Here is a 27269-nt window from a genome sequence, read left to right on the forward strand (position 1 = left end):
TGCGATGAAAATTACTCCCTACAGACTTTTATAAGAATATGAATTACGAAAAAGTACAAAAAAAAATACCAAACTTTAGCGTGAATTTCAGGGATTTCAGGATGACAATTTAAAAATTCTCGTTAGGGAGCCGCCATAATGGAATTTTCTAAAAAATTTTAATTGGAAATTTTTAATGTGGAATTTCGTCACTGTTGCTGCGTTTTAGCATTTAAGAAAAATAGTAATGAAGATCTAAAGTTCATGCCAAATGCCTCGATAACAATTATTGTATCACCCAGCCAGCCACATGTTTCCCATGTAAACAAATCCCATTCATCCAGTTTATGTCGCCGCTTCCATTGGATATCTCGGCCAGTTGCGCAGTGTCTCGGCCAGAGTGGATCAGTTGAGGTCAGCGACTGATCGTGTGCAGAGGCATCGTCATGCTATCGATAGCAGTGTCTCTTGCTCTGCTCTTTGTTAGTACTCTGGCCCAGTACGCTATCCCAGAACCCGAAGTCATCTTCTACGAACCCCGTGGTTTCAGAGTCTCAATACCAGCTGATCCAGATATTCGGCTTTTTGGCTTTCACGGTGCTCGAAATCGTGTTGTAGAAGGAACAGCAGCTGGTGCCTGGAATTCTGATGTCACCAGAGCTACTGATGGGAAATTTATTTATGAAGATTCTGAGACAAAGTTCCAGAATGGGGACTTCCTGAGCTACTGGGTGAATGTGATTCTCCACAATGGACAGAGTGCCAATCTGCTTGATCTGAGGAAGACTGCTGATGGTAAGACATGTTTTCCTTCGCGCTATCTGCTTGCAGAGCTTGTTTTTTTTTAACACTTTTAACTGGTTATGTCTTTCAGAATTCCGTCCACGCACTCATAACTCGTTCCCAGTGTGAGTATCATCTCAGAATTCTACTTTAACAGAGAATGCAATTACCACTTCCAGTGAGATGGAAATTTCTGATAAATGTGAATCACCATGTGATCTCTTGGTCAAGTTTGCAAAGGTTTAGGTCAAGGAATGCATCTAAATACCAAATCAATTAGCAAAGAAGATAACAGTGATTTATTTTTGGGAAATTCAGACAATCAAGAGAAAAATACTGAAACGGAATGATGAGGAATTCCCCAAAAAACGCGAGTATTCAAATGAGTCAAAACGTAAAACAGGCGGGTTTTTGTGTGTGGTGCTTTAATACGAAAAATATGTTCAGAGAGTTTTTTAAGAGCGATATTTACTGAATTATGTACAATGTAGCTGAATTAAGTGCTTTAAAAAGAATTTTAGTATATTTCTTAAAAACTTTACATTCAAAACTTTGTTATATAATCATGAAAATACATTTGAAAATTGATATAATTTTTTTTATTAAAACAATGATGAATTAATCATTAATATATAAATATCGCCGTTAGTGTTTGTATCATAATTTTATCGATCTGTGATAATTCTTTTTAATTAATTATTCAGCAAGACAAGTAGAAGAAAGTGCCCATGCTTTACACGGTCCCAAGTTTTATAATAATTAAATTTTTCTTATGTTTCTCAATAAATGTGACTTATCTCTTCTATTTTTTGAAAACTAGGGGAAAGTGTCTTGTGTTTAAAATATACTGCGGAGTCATATTTATTCAGAAACATAGGAAAAAATTATTCATTGTAAAGCTTGGGACCGTGCAAAGCATGGGCACTTTCCCCTAAGGTGAATGGCTTTAATTAGATTAATGACAATGAAAAAAGATTACCGTCAAAAGTCACTCGTCGCAGTAATTGATATATCAAAGACTGTTTTATAATATAGAAGAAAGTATCGAAGAATTTTGTTTATTCTACTCTTTATACTTCTTAAAACAGAATTACATAACTAACGTGTTAACATATTAACAATGGCGTTACGAATAATATGACAAAAATATTTTTATTTCAAACTCGAGATGTTCAAGCAAATATTTCTTTTAGATATTTTTTTCATAATTTTTTGTTACTTTTAACTTAACTTTAGAAAATAATTTATTTAAAAAATCCACAACAAATAAGGTTCAATATCGGTTCAACCCTCTTAAAATTGCGTGGCAAAAAAATAATAAAAAGAAATTATAAGTACAAGTTTGTATTATTTCCTATGTACATAGTAAATATTTAAGCTCAAAAGTGACAAAATTTTTAAACTAACACATTGATGAATGATTGTTATTATTTTTTTATATTTTCAATTTTTTAAGCAAAAAAATCGTGACATTAGAAACCATAATAACTATACATAATAATTTTCATTAAAACGAAAATTATCATTCATTGATATTGTCAGAATAATTATTTAAATTTTTCGGGTTTTTCGGCTATTTTTGTTCTTATCCTTCATAGAGGCAAAAAATACGCTGAATCAGACTCTGTTGGATTTTCTAAAGTTAGATGTAAGACGTTTTACAAATTTTATTTACCGGTTTAATTTTTTTTGTTAATTTTCGATCTGTAAAGAGGGTCTCGTCCTTAAAGGGTTAAACAGTGCAAATAAACCTTAAAAACAAAATATTCAAAATATGACAGTTATAAAAAAATCTGACATTTTTAAATCTTCCTTTTCCCAAAATACATAAATTTGCAAATAAAATTAATAGGCAAACTGTGATAAATTTCAGATATGTAGCATATAAACCCCAAAGTTTGAAGTTTGAAGAAATGTTAATACTTTTTAATATAAATTGAAATTATTTGTTAATCTTTCAAAATTTGTTGTGTCTGGAACTTCAAAAGTAGTTCTTCTTACTTATCTTACCTAAAATTCTTTGAAATACATTTAAAAAAGAATAAAAATATAGATAATGCTTTGTGTGCAATATCGGACACCAAGTTTTTCGAAGTGGATTGATCTTTCGGAACATTTTTCAAGGATTTCTACAGAATTTCATTCGTAAAGACGACACTCCTTTTATCCTTGGTATTGTTGGCATTTTCTAGAAATTAAAAAGAAATTTGAGAATTTTGAGAAACAAAAGAAGTGTTTCGTATTGCAAATTGTCCGAAATTTGGCACGGTAACTTTGAAAATCGCAGAGAATACCTGTAACTATTAAAAAAGTAGAACAATATTTAAAAAATGAGATTTTAGGGGTTAAATAAATTATTTAATAAATTTTAACGACAAAAACTAAAATATTAAAAATATGGATATAAACCATTTCAGCAACTTATGAGGGTGAGATTTAGTTTTTTTACTAAGAAAAATGAATTTTCTTTCATTAACTTTTAGATATCGACTTGTCAGAATGTCAGAATATAATTCGAATATAAGTCAATGTTTTGCAAAATTCGTTTTTTTCGCTTTTCGGGTACTCCTTGACCTTCCTGGTAAATATTATACCAGAAAGTCAGTTATTCACAAAATTATAGGGGTTTCAAATCTTAACTGTGTTATCACACTTGCACATTAAAATTTTAATATGATTGACATTAATTGTCGCTGGTGAGAGTCCAAATGTGTAATTTGTGTGTTTGAATTATTTTATATTCAAAATTTGATCTATTTGTTGATAAAAAGGTAAACTTGGCCAGCAAAATTTGATATAAATTGATTTATAGCATTAATGCGAAAAATTAATGCGATTTTCTCTTTAATTTTTTAATGTGAAAAATACTTATGCTTTAGGTAAATTTAAACTTATTTTTGTAGGCCAAGTCCACTTCTTTATAAATAAATAGAAAAACCCCAAATATCAAGTGACTCAAAGACACAAATAACAATTTGGACGCTCACAAGCGACAATTAATGTGAATCGCATTAAAATTTTAATGTGAAAGTGTGATAACGCCGTAAAGTTGTGTTATTCGTTTTATATTCTGAGCTGTCGATATGAATTAACTAACAATAATAAACTACTGGGGTAAAACATTCGTTTAATAAAATATTGAATTTGGTCGTAATATGAAAATAAAATTATACACAATTTTTTTCTTAAAATTAGAATCTTAAGTGCTTGCAGAGAAATGAAAATCTCTTAATTTTCATTTTGCCAAAAACATGATGATTTTATTTATTTAATTTTTTTTTTGGGTACTTTATCATTAATTGCAATAATTTATGCCTTTCGTATTTGTCTATAAATCACGAAAAGACGATTATATCGAGCCAAATATAAGCAAATAAATTATATTAACTATTGTAATTTTAAGAAATTTATGTACAATGTTTATTGATTTTTTTTTTAAATTTTCAGTCCATCTTCTATAGGATTTGAAGTGCCCACTCCTGAGGTCAAGCACTTCTCTCGAGGTTTTGAGGTTTCAATTCCTGCTGAAGAAGGCATTTCCCTGTTTGCCTTCCACGGACAGCTCAACCAGCCCTTCACAGGACTGCAAGCTGGACAATGGGCCTCTGACATTACGGTACCCACGGAGGGTCGCTTCCGGTTCACAGAACGCGCTACAAAGTTGAAACCTGGCGATGTCCTGCATTACTGGGTCCACGTTATCTTTAACGGATTGGGATACAATCTTGAGGGTCAAGAATACCGTGTCCCTGATGACGGAACAGTTCCAGCGCCATCGCCTTCTCCTATTCCTAGACCTACTCCTAGACCTACGCAGACCATTGTGCCTATAACTGATGCATCATCTTGTCAGAAATCTCCAACTGTGCTAAAGGATGGCAGTCATCCATGTGCTGGTGAATTAATCTTTGAAGAAGAATTCTCAGGACGATACCTGAGTGATAAATGGGAGGTGGAAAAAAGATTTGGATCAATTGATCCGGACAACGAATTTGTCATTTATCTCAACAACAGTGAAAATCTTCAAATTACCGGAGGACAATTGAGAATCAAGCCTACATTCACGGATAGTGTCTTTCGGAATAGATTTACTTTGGATATCACTGAGTAATTTATTTAATTTAAATATTTCAGAGTAGAATTGAAGAAGAATATCCTTTTCAGTTGTACAGGAGAGTTGGATTCTCCAGCTTGCAGTAGATCACGAGAGAAATACCCTGATATTCTTCCTCCAATCATTTCCGCCAGGATCAACACAAAGTCTCATTTTCACTTTCTCTACGGGAAAATTGAGATACGAGCTAGACTTCCGAGTGGAGATTGGATATTTCCAGGTAGGCAGTCTTTTCCCTCTTCTGCTGACCATCAAGAAATTTGAAAATATTTTTTTTTTCTTTAATCCCAGAACTGTTTCTGGAATCTGCAAAAAATACCTATTCAGCAGAAAATCTTCAATCTGGTCAGATGCGAGTAGCTTTTGCATCAGGAGGACCCTGCAATTCGCAAGATTTGTTCCAAGGAGTCTTGCTGGATTCCCGAGAACCGTTCCGAACCAAGAATCTCTGTGTGAAACGGCACACTTCCGGAGGGAAATGGGCTGATAGTTTTCATACCTACACTGTGGTATGGACTCCAGAAAAGATCTCCACTTTCGTAGATGATAAATTCAACTGTGAAGTTCTCCCAATTGACGGATTCAACACGCATGTCCTGGAAGATGGACAGAAGTATCCAGGAGCGAATAAATGGCTCCAGTGGGGTGAATCGAAAATGGCTCCATTTGACCAAGAATTCTTCCTGACGTTGGGATTGGGAGTTGGTGGACACAATGATTTTCAGGATGGTAAGTTCTGCCGATTAGCTTGGAGTAACACCTCACCCAGAGCTATGAGTCAATTCTGGCAGAAGAAAAGGGAATGGACACCCTCCTGGGAGACTCATAATCCTGATCTTCGCGTGGATTATGTACGTGTTTATGCCATTTAGGAAAGCCTTAGAGTTTTTATTTAAAAAATAAAAAAAAAGACTTGGATTTTTTCAAATAATTTTATAACTAAATACGATGTTTCATTGATGTTTCAACATTTCCTAATAACTTTTCTCCTCTGCTTATCAGCATCATAAAATCTAGATTACTGCAGTGGACAATAATATAAATATTTGCTAAATGATCCCCCTTATCTTCACATTCCTTCTCTTCCTTGTCACTATGAATTTTCAGTGATTTGTCATGGATTTATGTAGTTTGTAAACCTTATCTTGTTGAGACTGATTAGGCAAAATCACCAAAACCAGTAACATTTTATCATGCTCGCAGATAAAGATTGATAAACTCCCTATAAAATCGTTCCCGTCCATTGGAAAAAATTTTAGTTTGTTCTGTGAGTACCCAGTGCAAAGATGTCCAGTTACCCTAAGTACTGCATAAATTGCCCAAATTGCTTCCATTATCCCAATGGACCACCAACTGAGGATATCATTCATCTGCCAAATCATCCACCGCACTACCCACCACATCATCCGCCGCACCATCCACCGCACTATCCACCCCAGCACGTGCCTCCACATGTCGATCCACCCTTCCATCCACATGACCCCATGAACCCGTACTGCCCATGCAGCTACTGCCAAGGACATTCCGGCATCGCTCCGGCAACCTATAAGAAACCCACATAGCAGAATAAATGGAATTTTCATCAGGCAAAGGTGAAAGAAGGAAAGGCGCAAGCCCATAAATCTATAAACATTAATCGAGATTTATAAATGTGAGATAATTTGCAATAATAAAAGAGATGATAAGGAAGCTTAGCGATATCTTTTCAATTTTTTTTGTCATGAGGTGATTTTTTTTTAATTTCAGGTAATGATTGCGAAATCTTTTACCAAATGAAGGCTAATGTTTTCTAAAAGTGTTTTTCTGTTTACTTCTGCATTTTTTTTAATTTAAGGAGCATGCTCGTAATTTATATGTTAGGGAGAAGTGGGGAACTTTTAAAATTAGGCTCTTTTCTTTTCACCCATTTTTAAATGAAACTGGACCATACCATGAGGTAATTTAGCTCCACAAACGAATTAGACAGCCAATTTACATTATGATAAGACTCAACTCCAGTTAAAAATAGAAGAAAGCAGCGTTACTTTGAAAGTGTCCTAATTTAAAGGTGCCCCACTTCCCCTTACAGAGTTTCGTAAGAAGTGCATGAAAATTAAGCAAATTAAGTAAATTAAGCATTATTATTTACCCGATTTACCTGATGCAATTTGCGATTAATGTTTATTGAAAATTAAGAATTGTGTTTTTCCCTTTTAACCGCCGAAATTAATTTTATAATTCATACACTGAGAGAAATCCGAAAAACTTAAAATAACATTCCGGAAATGTTAATTTTACCCTGCAGTATTGATCCGAAATCGGTGTAAATATTATGCTTTTTAGGTGTATTAGGGGTTAAAGTTACCCTTTTTAATATCATTTTTACCCTTAAAAAGGTGTAAAATTAACATTAAAAAATGTTGATATATTTTTTCACCTAAAAAGTGTCAAAGTTATGAGGAAAAAAAGTTAATCGCACCCCCGTTTTTTTCTCAGTGTACTAATTTTATGAATTCGTGTGCTCTAATCTAATGAGATTTCTTATTTACTCAAAAATTACTTTAAAATAATTAACGAAAAGTGGTTACTTCATCCTAATTCAAACTGAGCCGGTATAAAATCATTAACCTGACAGAAACAACAATAAATTGAGATCATTCAAGCCAACATTATTAGCTCATAAAATGTTTTGCACATTTTACAGAATGTAAAATAAGTATGGTAGTATATAATTTAAAACAACAAAATAGAATAATATTTATTTTATCACTTTCTCCTAACCCACTCCCAGTGCGGCCATCGCCGTCTTAGCGTCGAGACCAATCTCCAGGACAAAGCTGTGGAAAAATCCCTGCTCAGTTACAGTTAGGGTGAGGTGAGGTGAGGCTAATTTGAGCTGTGTGACTACATTGATATACGATTTCTTCGGATGCTTCTAAAAGAAACTGGGCTTTAACGTAATAAAATTTAGATATATAGACAAAACAATTGTGGATCTGAATAAAATAATTGCAAGGCACTGCTTTCTTTAGAAATATGCGAAAAAATCATATATCAATACAGCCCCACAGCTCAAAATAGCCCCACCTCCCCCTACAATAATTATACTATGCGTCAAAATTTACCTTTTCGTGGGTGTCAAGAGTGCCAAAACTTGTTAGATGGTCATTTAATTAAGGATCTCCAATCTGAAATCCGTTTGTCCGGATCTTGTCTAGATTTTTTTAAATATGCTTAAGTTTTTCGGTTTTGTAAAATTCAAAAATTTATATCTCCGGTCCTAAAATATGCGATGGTAGTCATATTAAGCCAAAACGGCGCTTAATTTCAAAAAATCAAGATTCATTACACATTTTCCTTACAAAATTTCAGCAGAAGAACTTTATAAAAATGATTATAATTAGGTTAATAAAATTATTAATTAAATTACTAAAAGATACTAACCTTTACTGATTGAATATAAATACACCGGAGACAAATTTATTGAGTGGAGCTATAATTATTGCCACCCGAAAATCGTCATTTTGATAAAGGTTCTATAACAGTACTCACAGTTCTAAAGGGATCTAATTCAAATGGCAATTTTTCATATTGGTTTGATAATATCTTCAAATGATTTTTTTTATTTTTTTTCTAATTTGTTTTTCAAAGTTTTTCCAGTATGAAAAAGTGGAGCTATGATTATTGCCAGCAGTGTATTAATGTTTTCAATACAAATTCTTATGTATTTTTATTTCTTGTACTCAAAAAGAAAGTTTATAATAATTCACTGATTATTGTCGTCTTCCTCACCACCAAAATGATTTTGACTAAAGTGTGGAGTTCTAATTTTTTTTTAAATAAATTATGTGAAGCTTTGTCTATTCTTCAGTTTGTATGCTGTCTTCATAAATTGTAAAAGATGCACATAATAGTTTCCGGTCTTCTGGGACTATCATAAGCCCATGGTTCCGTAAAGATGTTGTTTTTTTCTCTTTATTTTCCAAAATCAACGGCTTTTACGTTTTTTTTATTTTATCGAATGTTTTAAGATAAAATACGTAACCAAAAAATTCGTCTTCTTCGATTATATTTTTCGAGAAAAAATCTAAAGCACAAGTTATTTATAATATTAATCAAAACAAGTCAAGATTAGATTATTTTGAAAGGTCTTAAAATACCAAACACGACAATATTAATCATAAGTGGTAATTTAAGTTTTTACTCAAAATTTGCTTTGTTTTTTGAGGGACTAGAAAAGCTAAAAGGTGAGATGTCTATACTTCTGAGTGTCAGAAAGTCCATTAATAAGTCGATATCTCCTAAACAAATAATTATTTTAATTTTATTCTTACAACGATTATCGTCCTGTCTCTATAATGTGTTAGTACTCTTTTCTCGGAAACTTTTGTCAAATGATTCTTTTTATTCTCGGATAAATTGTAGAACTTGTAAAAATAATCTTAAACGTCTTAAACACAATTAATATAATATTATTTCTTTTTCAATTCTATAATTCGTTTCAAAACGACTTGTGATACGGCTATTGTAGACTTATCTCATCGAAAAAAAGGAAGAAAACATGAATGATTAATAAGCAATCATTATCAAAGTATTTACATAGCAATAAGCAATTATAGTAGGGGAAAGTACTCTCCCTTCGAACGTTCATGCCTTCGAATAATGTGAATTTTCTTTTATTTTTTCTAAGAAACTTACACATTTCTATTAAATATTAGTTAGCTTGTCATCGAATATTTATAATTACGTGATAATTATGTGTAAGACTCTTAGGAAAAATAAAATAAATTCACATTATTCGAAGGCATGAACGTTCGAAGGGAGAGTACTTTCCCCTAGATATACCAATGATTGATAATATCATTTCCAATCATTGCATGCGTGGTAATGGAAAGTGGTGTTGGTTTCCTCTAACAAACGTGATAATAGTCACGATTCCGAAAATTCTGCAATATTTAATTGGCTTTAGGGACCAAATAAACTCGAGCTGATCCTCGCAAATATTTAGCATGTTAAATTCGGCAGTAAAGAATTAGGTATAAGAAATTTATGCAAAGGACTCCCAAAATCGATTATTCTAAGCCCTCGGTGTATGGCAGTTTGGGGTAAATTTTTACATCCAAATTTTACAGGCTATTATTCTTGAGGATCAGCTTGAGTCTATCTGGGCCATCTGGGTCCATACTAAATTCTTCTTACTGCGGAATTAACGCTGAGACGCCGGTGGACGCATAAGGGGGAGTGGTTAAAATAAAGAATGAGATGAAATCAATTCAATTCAATTTAAATTACGGTTTGGGTTTTTCAAGATTAAAGTTAAAAGACAGCTTGTGTCTCAACCGAATTAAGCCATGTTAGACTCCCTAGAATAAAATAATTATAAATAAAATAATAATAAACTGGTTGTTATAAACTTATAAGTAATTTTTATTTGAAATTCAATTACATTACTTCCAATTTATTTTGAGTGATCGTTTCACTTATTTGTAAATCGGTTCAAAACGGTTAAGAACTATTAAGCGGTAAATGATGAAAAAATACTTTTGAGGTATACAGCATCTAAGTCACGAATTCGAGCATTGCCCATAGATGGAATGCTTTGCCACAATTTTATATTGAGAATCGGACAATTAATGTCTTACTCTATCCTTTCATTTCTCTAAAGAGAAATAGAAATATTTGAAATCTTTGAAACCAAATAAAAAGTTTTATTGATGCACTAATAAATTTAGTACGAGTTGCCTGTTGAACTATTAAATTTTTACAACATGTATTAAAAAACTGCTGGAATATTATATCAGTCTGTAAAAGTAAAGAAGAATTAAATCTCAAACATTGTGAAAATTCCAAAAGTTTTTATTAAAAACAGCAACTTATAGGAGAAATAAAATATCTCTGAAACATTCAATGTCTTCCAAAACATTTTGCAACTTTTTTCCCCACTTAATTCGCAATCTTTTGTCGCTAAACTAAAAATCTTGCAATAAATTATGGGTCTGTATGCTCGTCTGAAATCTAGATATGGTATTTCCAGCCGGATTTGCAAACGATATTAAGATATGGCGCTTTAATTGCCTGTTTGTGGGTGTTTTTTTTCCTGAAAAAAGTCATCACGCCAAAATCGCGATAAAAATGAAAAAGTGTAAAAAGATAAAGAATTTACATTTTGTCTCAAAATTGCTCAAATGATCGATTGTCTCCATGAATTTGAGTTTCTATCACCGGCCGAAGGATCCGAAAATACCAACATGACCAACATAAAGTGTTCGCGAATGGTTCGTCGAGCATTGACCATCTCGACGTGAGACGTTTTGAAATGCTTGTGGATGTCTCAATATTTCCAGTCTCAACCAAGACTTCCACCTCCACTTCTTCAGCGCCTTCAGTTGCTTCCCAGCTCTCCATGAGACTGCATCGCGTTTCCAGCCGCTGAAGAAAGTCTTGAGTGAGGTGCGTTTGGTTTTCTCTTGGGACGTGGCCACAAATCAAGAGTAAATTTTAGAAAAACAGGAATTGCTCAAATCTTCACACTACTGCAGGATCCGTCCAAGTGAGTGGCTCTTTATTAAAAACGAAAACTCCAAGTAAAGAATACTGAAAACTGATGAAACTGCTAAAATGATTAGCGAGAGATTTCTCAATTTTCACTCCGTGACCTTTACTGAGTTGCACATCGTGTAGATTGAAGATTAATGTGTTTTTTGTGGTATACAAAATATTGTGTGTGATATTAAAGATGCTACGATGTGGTTTTATTAATGAACATAAAATCCAACCGTAAAATTCTTGAAAACTTCAGTTAAACGATAAAACTGTTCGCATTCACTAATTTTTTCAATAAAACGAAAAACCTCAATCTTGAATTCCAAGACGATAGAAAATGTCATTAAAACTCGGATTTGATGATAATGAAAAAAGGTTGTTGCTGAAGTGGTTATATTTTAGCGTACATCAAAACGTCTTTAATTTGTTTAAATATGTACACACTGATAAGTGTGCAATGCATGTGTTGAAAAGTATTTTATTATAAATGTATTTTTTCTTCTTTTTAAAGCATTATAATAAGAGTATTCTTATTATAATAATTATAATAAGAATAAGAGTTTTTCGTTATTTCCCCTCATTTCGTGTTTTTGTTCAAAAGTTTTAAACGGTTGTTAAAACCATTTCTTTATCGTTGTTTATAAAAAAAAAGTTTCAAAGTAAAATATTTAAAACTAGTGATATTCAATGAATATTGAAAAGAACCAAGTTAACTAAGAAGTCAACTTCTTTTTTTTTTGCAATTTAAAGTTATAATGTCATTAGTTAGTCATTTACCCAAGTTAGATATCATTTTATTTTTTTAATGAAAAAATAAAATAATTTTGGTATATTTTTGTTTAATAAATATTCATAAAGTGGATATCTTCTATGATAAAGGCCATAATTAGAGATTCAAGTAAACAATTTTATTTATACTCTTTGTTCTGTAATTTTTATTGTTGTTTTTTTGTACTTCTTTTCTTTCAAGTTCAACATGTGAATAAGCTAATTATTTTTCCGTTTCACATAAATTCCACTGCACTTTTATGTTTTGTAATCTTCAATTTTGCAATCAATGCTTTAAGTGCCATTTAAAGTAATTAACGGTTCAGTAATCTATGACACCAAGTTAGTGAATTGTGAGAATTACAATAAAAAAAAGTGTTAATTTCTTTTCAATGACGAGTGTAAAATTTATTACGATAATATACTGCAAATAAAAGACTAAAAAATTAATGAAAAAAACATACAAAATAAATATTTAACTCACTTACTTTGCACGGAACTCACATTTCCCTTGAAAAGAAAAGTTCGAAAATTTATTTTTTTTTAATCTGAGATAAATCTTTTAGCTTTAGATCCCATAAACGATTTTAAAAACCTAATTTTAATTCTACGATTAATTTCTCAATTCTGATACAAAGAAAGCTCAAAGATTTTAATCAATTTATTTAGTATCAAAATTATAGATTTAAAAGACATAAATATAAAGGTTAATGAAGTTTAATTTTACATAAGAACGCAATAGGGGAGACCAGGGTAGAATTACCCAGCAAATGAAATTTTTCATTGCGTATAATTTGTACAAAAAATGTTTGTACTAGGCTGAAAAATATTTCAATGAAAAGGGATGTGTTTACTTCGAATAAGTAGTGGTTTCCTCAATATTCCTTCTAAAGCAGGCTATAACATCCCAATGCATTGTCTAATAACATGCGCGGCTAATTCTACCCCGGCCTCCCCTAAATATCTTTAATCCTTTGAGGACGATTGGAACACCGATGTTCCAAATTTTTTTCTACGGGCTTTTAAAATTGTGTTCTGTTCTAAGAAGTCAGAAAAAGTGATTTTTACTGACTTCCAATTTTTGATCATCTCGTCCTTAAAGAGTTAAATAGTTTTTTTTCAGTTTCAAAGTTAATCAAGAAGACTTTTTAAAATGTTATTGAATATTAATTTATGTAATAACTATTTTTGTACAAACTTCATTTTAGAGTATATAATTATAAACAGTTTTTTTTAATCGTTCAAAATTATCCCTTTGATCGTTGAACAATGTTGAGCTCGGTCATAGAACCTTTCATTCGAGGAAGATGTAAAAGTGTTTTCGTCGCTAAATTTATAGAATTTTGCTATAATTTTAATATAGAGTAAAATTTGGAATTTCGGACAGCATGATATTCCGGACAAATAAATTTAAAGTTCGGACAAATCTTTTAAGGTTTCGAAAAAATCAATTAAATAATCTTCAAAGTATCCTAATTGCATAATTAAGTTAAATTATTAATTAGATTATCAAAGTCCGAACATACTGTAAAAAAAGGTTTTTTAGGCAGACAAATGGATCTTGTTTCTAAGAAGGATATTGTTTACCAAATTGATAACAATTTTTCTTACATATTATATGAAAAAAACCTTCTTTTGACAAACTTTTAAGAAGATCTAGTTGCCTGCCGACTTGACGAAACTTTTCTACATTTTGTATGGAAGAATACACTCATATTCTTACAAACTTTTTTGTCAATTTGACAAAACCTTTTTTCAGAATACCAATTGATTTGTCTGAAATGCCGCGTTCATCGGAATTCTAAATTTTATCCTAATATGCTTCACAACTCTCAGATAAAGAATCCTAAATATTTAAGTTAAATATTTAATGGCAAAATTAAAGATCTGAAGGGGATATTAAAAGGGAAGGCTTTCAGACTTCGCACACACTGGCTTTCAACACTTCATAATTTTCCCATCTTCTTTAATAAATCTGTAGGAGAATCGGGCACAGATTAACATTATAACTCAGTGAGCATCAAATGGCCATTACAAGAGGCTCCCTGAAGCTCTCAGTAACTTATGTGATTATGGTTTTCGATTAATTTTTCCGAATTTACCGCATTAAAATATTTAAATTTGTCATGTGACATTGTCATACTGTTACAAAATTCCCCTACTGGTATATTTTTTTTTAGAAAATGCATGACTTTAAACTAGCTATTAAAAGAAAAGATAAGTTAGATTCACTAAAAAAAAAATATTGGAAAATTATAAAATCTTGAAAACCAGAGCAGAGGAAAGTGCCCATGCTTGATACTGTAAAATGATGTCCAAGGTTTGTGATTATTTTCTGATAAACACACAAACCGAAGCGATTCTTGCACTATGACAAAAAAATGTCTCACTTAATAGGTTCATAATTCAACCTCAAATAGTTCCTGGAAATCCTTAGATTTTCTTCAAGAAGAAAATGGAAATTCAGTGGCGATTTTTATACAAGTTGGGTCCGGGGCCTTCCTGTATAATAATTGATTCGACAATTCGGAGGCCTATTTTCACTGCAAAAATTTCACCGGATACAAAAAATTGCACATCAATATTTAGACGAAACTCTAATCTATCTGCTTAAATCGTTTGTACGACTGGTTATTAGTTTTAAAATCACTTTTATGTAATTTTTCTAAGTCATGTTTTTATGACATTAGGGTGCTAGCAAATACCATTTTTTCACTTTGAGTCCATGAAAATGTCACTCTGCAATCTTAAAATTCAGGCAACAGGGTTGAAGGTTATGTCAATTGTCGATAAAATTAGCGGATTACAATAGGTGTAATTATGAAAGAATCACATCTAATGATAGAGTTGCCACATTAAAATTATCATTCATGAACCCTTCTTAAAATATGGGATGGACACAGATAGAATTTATGAATTTGGCACCACCCTCAAAAACAGGGTCCCCAAGTAAAAATATTTTTACATAAATATTAGTACTGATGAACCCTCTATGTGCCTATGATAGTAGTTTTTCTGAACAGCAACATTAATTTAAAATAAAAACTTATGAAATATCATATATAGAAATTACAGTTTTGGACCTATTTTTGATTTTTGCTTCCTGAAACTAGGAAAAAAGAGCTAGGATCCTAATTTTTTTTTAGGAAATGTGAGGCTTAGCACCAGCTACAGTAGAGTTCCCCAAATTTGAACATTTGGGGGGTATAGATGACATTTCTCACTCCTCAAATTTGAACAATATTTTCAAAAACATAACGGAATTCATGTGAAATTTACTTTCCCTAAATTAAGATAAACAACTTTAGAGAATATATCAATGTAATTTATTGTGAAATACATGGAATTGGTTGCGGAAGTTAATATAATACGATAATATTGAGGAAACATCAGAGAAAAATGGCACTACTCGCAAAACTTTCTTCACATAACCTCAAATTTTACATATTGAACTCAATCGTCGTTCAAATTTGAGGAACTCGACTGTATTGAAATATATTGCGATATGTCATAACTATTGATTAACGTAGGAAAAAAATAGTTATTATTAAGCTTGAATCGTATGAAGCATGGGCACTTTCCCCTATGTGCGACGCCTAAAAGCCTTCCCTTACTTTTCTGAATTATGGGGCTAAAGACGCTTCATCTATTCCAATATTGCCTCGAAATTATCTTCATTTGATGGTTTAAAATTTTTTTTCGGCTAGATTAAAAATTATAACAAACATAAACTGACATTTCTATTCTAGCAGAATTTCATTAATTATTTATTAAGTTTGTCATATTTGAGACTTTAAAATTAAAGATCTTTCTCGGGGAATATAAAATAAACTTTAATGACCGATTTTTAATGATTTAACGCTTAAAGATTGATCTCAGATTTGTGGGGATGATTTCTAACACCCGCAACTCCTTTTCTCAATATCGCTTCCAATTTTATTTTTTTACTAGGGGAAATCTTTCAGGCTTCGCACATACCCAGGTTTCGAACACTCCTTATTTTTTTCCATATCCCTTTAATGAATCTGACTTATGGCAATATATTTTAATAACTTGAACTAAATCACACATTTTCTGAAAAAAATTAAGTCAGATTCATTAAATGAGAAAAACTTTCATTTCCGTAGTGCCATTAATATTTACTCACTTAAAATATTTAGGGTCTTATAGCGTCCTCTGATTGGCTAGAAACAGGAACTAAAAGCTCAAAATTAACTTGTGATGCTTGTGATTAATCCCTTATTTTCTTCCTACAGAATGCTTTTCTTCCTGGTGGTGTACGTTGGCCCAATTGTAGTGGCTGGCGTGTCCTTGGCACTGCTCTACTTCATGAAATCCAGCAAAGAAATGCCCAAGAATTGGGATGAGTTCTTAACTGAGGCCTGGTTCCAGTACCACGGAATCCGAGGTCTTGCTGAAGACAGACTCAACAGTCGCTACAACGTCGTTGGTGAGTGCACTTTCACTTTCCATTTTCCTAGCCAGACAGTGCACTTCTTTATTTTAAATCCCAGCCAGGTAGATTAGTCAATCATGTGACCTTCCCAAAGAGTATTTCCAATTTGCAATTAGGTGAAAACTTTTGCCGAAATTTCCCTTTCAAATTTATAATGAGGTTTTTTGGGGTATTTGGATGCGAAAATAGCATCTCTTTTGGTATTATAAAATTGATAAAAATAGCACCTCAAAATATATGACCATCTCTCTGAGGTTGAAGATTGAGGGCCTAAAATATTAAGCAAGTTTTTATGCACCCCATCATCTTGATCACCTTGACTAACGAGAAATACACCAAATCTTTTGAATCACAATGTAACTAAGAGAAAAAAAGTCAACTTTAATGGTCTTCACAACAACAAAAAAGCTAGAGTTTTGCTCTCAACTTCTCTATAAGATAGATTTTCTTTTCTTTGCTTTTCCGCACTCATAGTTTCGAAATGTGCGAATGAAATATATAGATGGAATTAATGCGAGAAGTGTCTTCTTCTTCAAGGTTTCTTCTCTTGAGGAAATAATATTTGCAAATCACTCAAACGGAGAGATGTTGACTGTGAAAAAAGGCTGGAAATCGCGTGGCCAGTGAGAATTTACTTATGCAAATTCCTATTCAGAAAAGCTTTGATGCTCAACAATTTGCTAATTACGAGATGATAGTGCGCTTTATCAGCTAACGACATCAATCATGCTGATGTTCAATAGGCAATCGAGGTGATAACATCCAACAATATTTGCATAACGCCAAATTTTTTGTCCAGTTTATCAAGCGATAATTGAATTATAATTATTTTTCAAGAGAATTTTAAAATCTTAGCTTTTTCCTATAGATTAATGTTACTCTAACTAAATTATCTCTTTAGCAATTAATAAAAAAAAACCATTAGTAATTGTACAAACTTTTCATGGTAACGGAGAGTCTTCGATTGAAAGACTAAGTGCGAGTTCTTATTGGAACGTGACGGCATCTGAAGTTTGTCCAAACAAAAGAATAAAGAATACTAATTCACAATAACGGTAGTAGATTTGATTCTTATTCGTGGAATTGAAACGCTGAAACTTTATTTCCATTTACTCTATTGAATGACCTATTCACATTGAATAAAATTTTAGGGTTATTTTTGTAAAAAAAAAATGTCTAATACAGTAGACTCTCGCTAATTCGGCTCTATTAAGATCGGGCTACTTTTTAATTCAGGCAGCAGTTAAAGTTGAAAAAAGTTTACCAATATTTTTCAAGTTTTCGAATGAAGCAAATCTGCTCAACTTTGCCATGGTTTGTCTTAGTTGTGATGTGATTTTGCTTTATTGAAGGGTTTCCATGAAATTTACAATAAAAATGGCTATATAACGGCGTTATCACAATTGCGCATTAAAATTTTAATGTGATTCACATTAACTGTCGCTTGTGAGCGTCCAAATATGTTATTTGTGTCTTTGAGTCACTTAATATTTGGGGCTTTTCTATTTATTGATAAAGAAGTGGACTTGGCCTGCAAAAATAAGTTTAAATTTACCTAAAGCATAAATATTTTTCATATTAAAAAATTAAAGAGAAAATCGCATTAATTTTTCGCATTAATGCTATAAATCAATTTATATCAAATTTTGCGGGCCAAGTCTACCTTTTTATCAACAAATAGATCAAATTTTGAATATAAAATGATTCAAACACACAAATTACACATTTGGACTCTCACCAGCGACAATTAATGTGAATCATATTAAAATTTTAAAGTGCAAGTGTGATAACATAGTAAAATTAATAAGAGGAATATAAGTATGGAGATGAACAAAAAATCGTTGCATTTCAAAAAGTTTGATGCCCGAATTTCTCTCTAATTCGGATGACATTTCGGTCCCAAATACCCGAATATGAGAGAGTCTACTGTAATTTAGTAGATTTCTAATGCTTACGAGACTTGCGAAATAAATAATTTTATCAACGTTCTTTTGAATAACATTTTAAATGTATATTCGATGTTTAATAGTGAAAATATTTTAAAATTAATAAAAAATGGAGTATAACCTATGACTATATATATATATCAGCATTTAATTTGACATCATTTTAAAGTTTATGCTCAACTCAAATAAATCTTTAAATAAGAAGTTCTATAAAAGTTCCCAAAAATATTTTAAAAGAGAAAAGGTTTTATCACGAACGAAAAGAGCACAATTTGTCAAAAAGGATGTGGTCAATATTCTAAAATCAGCTCAAAAAAGTTCAAAAATTTGGCCATATAAATTTTGTGATAAATTTTCTAGTAATTCTGTTTGAAATATAATACTTGCTGTTGTTTGTAATAGAAGGAGCCCTGAATATTTTTGAGTGACTTCGGAGATCACTTTTAAAATTTTTAGTATAATAATAAACATTTCCTCCATTCCTAAAAACTCTTATAATGATCCTTTTAGGCTAAATATTTAATGTTCAAATGCTCCATGAATATATTTGAGATTTTAACCAATAACAAAAATATTCCTAGAAATCATTTCTCAATCTCAATTTAAATTTTTCCCAAACTCATGACTTTTTCGGACTTCAACCTAAGATTTTACATGCTTTATAATAAGGATTTTTAAGATTTGAAACCCTTTTAACTCTTAGGAAATTAGCTTTCCGGTATGACATTCACAGGGAAGGTAAAGGGTGTGAAGGAGTAGCCTAGAAAAAATCAAATTTTGTAAAAAATCGACTTAATCGACTTTTATTCTGACAAGTCGAAATGTTTTTTTTTTAATTTCATTTCTTGGTCTATTTCATTTAGATCAATTCAATTAATTAAAATTCTTCTTTTAAAAGCAATAAAGGAATATGTACAGTACATGTTAATTACACATTTTTTAGTTGAAAGGTTGTAATCGTTGTAATACATTTTTGTGTGAGCGTTATTCAGTAGTGGAATTCTATATAACAGTATGACAATGTCATATGAGAAATTTTAAAATTTTTATGTGGTAAATTCGGATAAATTAATTGGAAATTAGATTCACATTAGTCACTGGGAGCTTCATAAATCTCCTTGCAATGTTCGATGCTTATTGGGCTTTATGTTATCCCGTTCCCGATTTTATTTCAAAAATTAGACATATGACATTCTCATATCGTTACAGAATTCCCCTACAGATAAGAGGTTTTATTTAACCCAGTTCTCGAATTTTTCAAGTTTCTAATAAGCAATTTCACTGATTTTCAAAAATCTAAAAGAACAATTTGCAATAGGCACCATCCTCAATGAAAATGTTCCCAAATATTTTGCCTTTTAATAGGTAGCTGCATCATAATGGACGGTATCTTGATAAAAATGATCAGTAAAAAAATTAAAAGATTTTTTATTCAATGTTTAAAGCAAATCATTTTGGTTAATAACTTTAAACAATGATAATTTAAATTGGTAAATTAATTAAATTTGGTTAGCAAGAAAAACATTTTTGTTAAATAAAGAAATGGATTCTTGTGACTAAATAAGTCAATTTTGGACAATAAAAATCTATTTTAATCCTTATGAGAATTAGGAGTAGGCTTTCAGGCTTGGCGCTAGCTTCGAACATATTATATTTTTTCCCATATTACTTTAATGAATTTGACCTATCTATCGCAATGTATTTTAATAGCTAGTCTTAGTCATACATTTCCTGAATACAAATCAAATTCATTAAAGGAATATCGATCGCTCAGAATAAGAAACGAATAACTCGCAGTAGGCAAATATTACAGAAGAGCGATTTGAAGCTGAGATTTTACAGAGTAGGGCGAGTAGGGTATTTTAGATTTAAAATCTCTATAACTTTGAAAATAATTATCTTTCAAGTATAATATTCACAGGGCAGGTAGAGGGTATAAAGAAGTATCCAGAAAGCGAATAAAACGATTTTTGTAAAAAAAATCGAGTTGTTCGACTTATATTCTGACAAGTCGAATTAAATTTACCTCATTGACAATAGCAAGAAATCAAGTTCATTCAAAGTTTAAATAATAATTTAACAATTTCTCTTCTTGTTTTATGTGAACAGAATTAAAGTGCATTATTTATTTTTTTAAGAGACTTATCTAAAATAAGAGTCTCACCTAATAATAATAGAAAGGATAATTAGAATTATTCTCTAAGTCGATTAAAAATAATATTTAATGAGGTCGCAGTAGATATTTTTAAAGACGGTCCAAAAGATAAAAATATCATTTTAGGCGCGGTAGAATATATTCACTAAGCAGAAAAAAAGATTTCGTAAAATTTTACGTAAATGTTTGTGAATTCCTTTGGGAACTTGCGAAAAATTTGTACTTTTTTTTTTACAAACATTGATATTTTCTGTTCGTTTACAAATGTTTGTTTGTAAATGTTCGTAAACATACAAAAAAATGTTTGTAAAATTTTGTCACTCGTTCACAAATGTTTGCCAGACAAACAAAAATGTATGAACTAATATTTGTAAAATATAAAAAAAATGCTAAAAATACAAGGTTTTACGAACTTTTTAATAGGTTATACGATTTAGGAGCTTTTCGTAAGGTTCCAGTATTATTAAATAAATTATTAAGTGGTATTATTAATTTTTTTCTACCAAGCTTGATATCAAACGTATTTTGTTTTCTGTACTACTACCTGCACTACCATCCCTATAATAATAATTGTGCATTTTAGACTAATATTTTTGCTTATATTTTTTTATTTTATTTCCTAAGCTAATCTTAAGAATCCTAAGCTAATTTTTAGATATAAGGTTTATTCATATGCCTTAAGATCAACTGTAACATTTTTTTTTAATAATAATGATTTTTCAGATACTTTTGATTTAAGTAGCTTTGGTTTTTCTGGATTAAGAAACCCCCATAAGGGAAGGCTTCCAGGCTTCGCACACACTCTGGCTTTCGAAAACTTGATAATTTTCCCATCTTCCTTTAATGAATCTGATCTATTTTTTGTTTCAGAAAATATGTGACTTTAAACCAGCTATTAAAATATACCAAAGATAAGTCCGATTCATTAAAGGAATATGGGAAAATTATCAAGTGTTCGAAGCTAGAGTATGTGCGAAGCCTCAAAGCTTTTCCCCTCACGGTAAAAACTTTTGGACACTGACCAAATGGAACAAGTTTTCCTTGTAACAATTTTTTTTTTATCAATTTGTACCTCGAACCTCGAGAAGATATTTGTTTGTTCCAAAAAGTTTTCTTTACAGTTTTGTTACGAAATATAGTTACAATATTATTAGACTTTTCTTTTTGAACCGTTTTGATACGGTGGAATGTCTACAAATTTGAGTTGATTTCATTTTATACAAATTTGTTCCTGAAAATTGGAATAGAATTTGTTGCACTCGGCCGTTTTGTTCCCACTGTCAGGAACAAATTGGTACATTTTTGTTCCAAAAATTTTCGGTGTCCGTAGACGAGGTAATTTTTGGAACGAAATTGTTACTCATATGGGGAATGTTTTTATTCCCATTGTCGGGAACAAATTCCTGTAAAAGATTTCGTCTTGCAGTTAAGGCCTATACTTCAGTCGAGATGGATTTCGGTGGTGAAAGTTCATAAGGAACATCAAATAAAAATCAACTTAAGATTCTTTCAAGACTTTTTGATAATTACACTAAGGCTAAATCTCCAATCTGAAGTCGGTATAAGCCGGATGAGTAAATCAGTAAATTTAATCACAATTGTATTTAAAATATTTTTGAAAAATTCTATATTAAAAGTTCCAAATTACATATAAATATTATGATATTATTTTTAATAAATAAATATTTTTTTCTGCTTTTGCTAATCCGTCAATGTTCTCTTGAATTTCAGAACTTTTTAAGCAGCCAGGAAGAGTCGTTGTGATGACTGGAGGCAATCGTGGTATTGGTCTGAAGATCGTTGAGAAGCTTCTTGACTGCGACATGACTGTAGTCTTGGGCGTCCGAAATGTCGAATCCTCCAGGAAGTCAATTGCCAAAGAGATCCCTGAAGAAAAGACATCCGGGAAGCTATTCCTGGAGCAACTGGACGTAGGAACAATGGACTCCGTGAGGAAATTTGCTGCAGCCATTAAGAAGAAATATCGAAAGATTCACATTTTGATCAACAATGGTGAGATCTTAGATTGTTTCCTGACCGATTCTTCAGTATTCTCATGTATACTTATTTCAGCGGGAATCATGGCAGCTCCTTTTGCGCTCACTGACGATGGATTTGAAAGCCAGATGGCTATTAATTACTTGGGACATTTCTTGCTGACACATTTGCTGCTACCGGAAATTGTGGCAGCTGGTGAAGAGGATAGGCATTCCAGGATTGTGAATGTGTCCTCTTGCGTGCACCTGATGGGTGACATTGATTATGATAACTTCCACGGATCCAAGACTTACTATGGGGCAACAGCCTACAATCAATCAAAACTGGCTCAAATCCTATTCACCAAACACCTTCAAGTCCTCTTTGGTACACGTCAGCTTCCAGTCCAGGTTCATGCTGTTCATCCTGGCGTCGTTGATACTGATCTCTTTGTTCATACATCCTCAACAGTCATTCCTTGGTTCAAAAAAGCCCTCTTCAAGGTAATTTGGTAATCTTTAAACATCTTAAAAAAGTCTCATTCACCGTTTCTCCTTCCAGAATCCTGAACAGGGATCGAGAACAGTAGTATATGCAGCGATTTCTCCAAAATTGGAGGGCAAAGGTGGATCCTACCTCAGCAACTGTCGCCTCCACAGGACACATCCAATGGCCAAGGACGCGAAGGAATGTGAGAAACTCTTTGATTACACGCGGGAGATGCTGAAAATTGAGGATTTCGGCCGACCAGAATAACTTGTGATGGATTCTTTGAGGACAATAAATACTTTTTTTTATTCCAAAAACTTTATTTTCATTTATACTTTACAAAAATTTTATTTTCTGGGGCTGTGGGTTAAAGAATATTTTCCTGATTAATTTGGGAAGTGTTTTGGAATCTTCAGGAGCTTCCATCGTAATAAGAAAAAATCTTCTTGGTGATTTCGGATGAAGCCAGAACTGCTGGACTTTCTGGATGTTCTGCCAGGAAATCCTTTCCTTGATCGCAACACTTAGCCAGTTTAGGATCAAGTGGAATGCGTCCCAGGAATGGGATCTCCATGTCTTGGGCCATCTTCTCGGCTCCTCCGGATTTCGCTGGGAAAATAACTGATTGTTTCGTGCAGGATGGACATACAAAGCCTGCCATATTCTCCACAACACCAACAATAGGGATCTTCAGCTTTCGGCAGAAGTTAATTTCCTTCCGGACATCCAGAAGAGACAATTCTTGAGGCGTCGTTACGACAATCGCAGCTAATCCCTCTCGAGAGTTCTCCAGGAAGGACACTGTGCTCAAATGCTCATCCGAAGTTCCCGGTGGTGTGTCCACGATCAAGTAATCAAGTTCTCCCCAATCCACATCGCCCAAAAACTGCTTTATCATGCCATTCTTCTTTGGACCTCTCCAGATAATCGCATCATCTGGACTGCCTAGCAAGAATCCAATAGACATCACAGATAGATTTTCATCCACAAACACAGGAGACCATCCAGATCCAGATTGATGAACTTGTTCTCCAGCAACTCCAAAGACTCTTGGTTGGGATGGTCCACAGATGTCAATGTCCAGAACACTGAAGTTTTTCTCCGGACATGCATGAGCCATTGTTCGGGTCAGTAAGTATGTCAAGGTGCTCTTCCCTACACCTCCTTTCCCAGAGAGCACCAGAAGTTTGTGTTTGACTTCCCGGAGACGTTCAGTGACTACACTCAAGTAAGCATCCTTTGCTCCAGAAGCTTGTCCGGTGGAGCAGAGATTTTGATTTGGACAGCCAGCACATGCAGATGCTTTTCCAGCATCCTGACTTTCTACTCCAGGGCAATGTTCAGGTGGTGCTTCCATTTTACAAGAGATTTATCAGAACAACAGAAAATACAAGAAAAAGCAATGAAAATATTACTCAGATTACTCATAACCTCACTTTTTTGCACCAAGGAGGAAGCTTTTTCGGAAAAAATCAGGTGAGTACACTGTAAAAAACAAACCGATGATTAAGATAGATAGATAGATAGATAATTAGATAATTAGTTATGCTAGATATTTTTATTCCATTTATTGCTAAGAATTTTAGCGTTTTTGTATATTACAGTAGTTTAAAAAGGAATTCAAATGGAACAACCCGGCGGGACCAAAATACACAGTATACACGTCATACAATGTATTTACGACTTATTCGTGTAGGAAAGATACACAGTTACACATGTATAATGTATTTGATGAGTACTTTCTTGTCGTCCAAAAATACATGTACGGTAATATACATAGTATAAACTACGTAGGGTGAAAGGAACACTTGTTCGGCAGGGAACCCCTATTGGCAGCCTCGTGAAAATATTGAAATTTATTTTAAATAAACTATTTGTACCTAATACAATGCGTGTAATATGACGTGCTTTTCTTTGATCTATCTTTCCCTGTAACTTTTCCGTGATTTTATGAAAATTGAGAAATGTTTAACCCGTTTAACCCATTTCTTTTTCCGACGTGAAGAAATTTACCAATTCTTATGAAAAATTATAAGAAGAAGCTCCTACGAAAATACCTTTTTTCGTGTTTTTATCAATAAAAAGAACGTATAATTATTACATGAGAGTGAAAAAATAACCAAATTTTAGTGTCACACAAGGCTTATATCAATTTATTGTATTAAAATATATTTAATTATTGTGCTTAAAGGTAAACTCAAAATTCATCGCCTTCGGGACCTTTAAGCACGTTCAATTTGCCCACTTTTCTATGAGTTTGACACATTATGAAGAATAAGAAGAATTATAGAAATCAAAACAGTGCTTCTCTCAATTTTGTTAAAAAAGACGTGGAAAAATAAAAAAAAAGTATTTGTGAACGGGGAAAATTGATTAAATTGATTCGTGAGTGTCTCTTTAGTGAAGTGTAATGATATTTTTGCCTAGAACCTACATATTTCTGCGAAAATTTCGATATACTTCATTGTTTGTTTTCTTTTGCAAAATATAGCTGAATTGAAGAATACTCTCTGGGAAACGATGAAGCCAAAAAAGTGTTTGAAAAGATTGGCTTATCCTCAAAAGCCAATTTTTTTCCTAATTTTTAAAGCATTTTGAGAAAAATATTGTACAGATCGATAGCCCAATAAATAAGCTAATAGCCTCAATTTTTTAAAAACAAAAATTTTCAAAACAACAGAAAATATTAATGAGCAAAGTCACAAAAGTTCTTAAAGTGCCAATAGGTGTTCCTTCCACCCTATTTTGTTCCAATATGTAGCTCGTCCACGGTCACCGAAAATTTTTGGAACAAATTTGTACCTCGTAGGAGGAACAAAAAGATACCCAATATTAGTAATGAATTTGTTCCAATAAATAGCTCGTCTAGTATAAAAGCGTATCCCTCCTCTCACACTCAGTCACCCGTCACCGAAGTGAAGAGGACGCCAAATCTGTGGCAATTTTTGTGCTACATGGTTTCACTTTTTTAATTTGAGATTCCCTGCCCCTCTTGCTGCCAGCACTCGCATATCATTTCGTCATGCACGCGTCTGTATAAAACACTCTTAAGTTGATTCTTATTTGATGTTCCTTATGAACTTTCGCCACCGAAATCCATCACGACTGAAGTATAGGCCTTAACTGTAAGACGAAATCTTTTACACGAATTTGTTCCCGACAATGGGAACAAAAAGATTCCCCATATGAGTAACAATTTGGTTCCAAAAATTACCTCGTCTACGGACACCGAAAATGTTTGGAACAAATATGTTACAGATGTAGAAATAATATTGTTATAAAAAACATGTACCAATTTATTCCTGACAGTGGGAACAAAACAGCCGAGTGCAACAAATTCTGTTCCAAAGGACATTGGGCAAAAATGTATGGGAGTTGGTCTATGTGGCGACCACATTTTATAGCATTTTATAGGTAATGGTGTAGGATGAAAAACTACCGAGATCCAGGACGATATTCGCTGGGAGTCCTTGTAAAAACGCCTTTATCCTTTCGAAAAAAAATACTATTTTGACATCGAATTACTCAACATCAGCTAAAGGGATCTTCATGAAATTTGGTATGGAGTCAATGCATGATTTAAACTATTTATCCATGGATACTACACCCTCCCCCCACCCCTTCTTCCAGTAGCCCCCAAACAAAATGTGGACTTTTTTCATTTTAACTTTCCTCTGAGAGAAGAAGTAGAAATCTGAAACTTGGTATGGGATCAAGGTTTATGAAAGATTCCTTAACCTTGTATATAGGCTCCTCCCCCCTCCACTCCTTTTTGTAGCCCCCATACAAAATAATGATTTTTTCCACTATAACTCCTCTGTGAAAAGAAGTAGAGATCAGAAACTTAGCATATGATCAAGGGCAATGGAAGGATCTTTAACCGTGTATGTATATGTTTCCCCCGCCACTCCTTCCAGCAGACGCCATACAAAATGAGGACTTTTTCCACTATTACTCCTCTCTAAGAGAAGGTAGAAAGCTGAAACTCAGCATGGGCACAAGGTTTATGGAAAACTATTCATCCATATAAAATCTGATTACGATTTCAATAGAAATAAAAAAAAAATAAAAAAAATAAAT

At 32.6% G+C, this 27269-nt stretch overlaps 3 protein-coding genes across 3 annotated transcripts; 2 read left to right on the top strand and 1 right to left on the bottom strand.

The window, feature by feature from the left end:
- The first annotated feature begins 227 nt into the window (after nt 1-227).
- On the top strand, nt 228-5820 carry LOC129801957 (beta-1,3-glucan-binding protein). The gene is made up of 5 exons (XM_055847457.1): nt 228-774; nt 854-887; nt 4210-4869; nt 4927-5096; nt 5168-5820. Exons 1-5 carry the CDS (start codon nt 426-428, stop codon nt 5746-5748), a joined length of 1794 nt encoding a protein of 597 aa, XP_055703432.1. The 5' UTR covers nt 228-425; the 3' UTR covers nt 5749-5820.
- A 4926-nt stretch (nt 5821-10746) lies between these two features.
- Nucleotides 10747-23506, top strand: LOC129801962 (dehydrogenase/reductase SDR family member on chromosome X). The gene is made up of 5 exons (XM_055847461.1): nt 10747-11405; nt 16423-16616; nt 22455-22736; nt 22797-23203; nt 23262-23506. The coding sequence occupies exons 2-5, from the start codon at nt 16424-16426 to the stop codon at nt 23454-23456; spliced, it is 1077 nt and encodes a 358-aa protein (XP_055703436.1). The 5' UTR covers nt 10747-11405; nt 16423; the 3' UTR covers nt 23457-23506.
- On the bottom strand, nt 23489-24632 carry LOC129801964 (cytosolic Fe-S cluster assembly factor NUBP1 homolog). Its single transcript, XM_055847464.1, has one exon. It carries the CDS (start codon nt 24544-24546, stop codon nt 23602-23604), a length of 945 nt encoding a protein of 314 aa, XP_055703439.1. The 5' UTR covers nt 24547-24632; the 3' UTR covers nt 23489-23601.
- Nucleotides 24633-27269: the final 2637 nt, after the last annotated feature.

This window comes from Phlebotomus papatasi, chromosome 2 (assembly GCF_024763615.1).
Source record: "Phlebotomus papatasi isolate M1 chromosome 2, Ppap_2.1, whole genome shotgun sequence".
In the NCBI taxonomy this organism is placed as follows: domain Eukaryota; kingdom Metazoa; phylum Arthropoda; class Insecta; order Diptera; family Psychodidae; genus Phlebotomus; species Phlebotomus papatasi.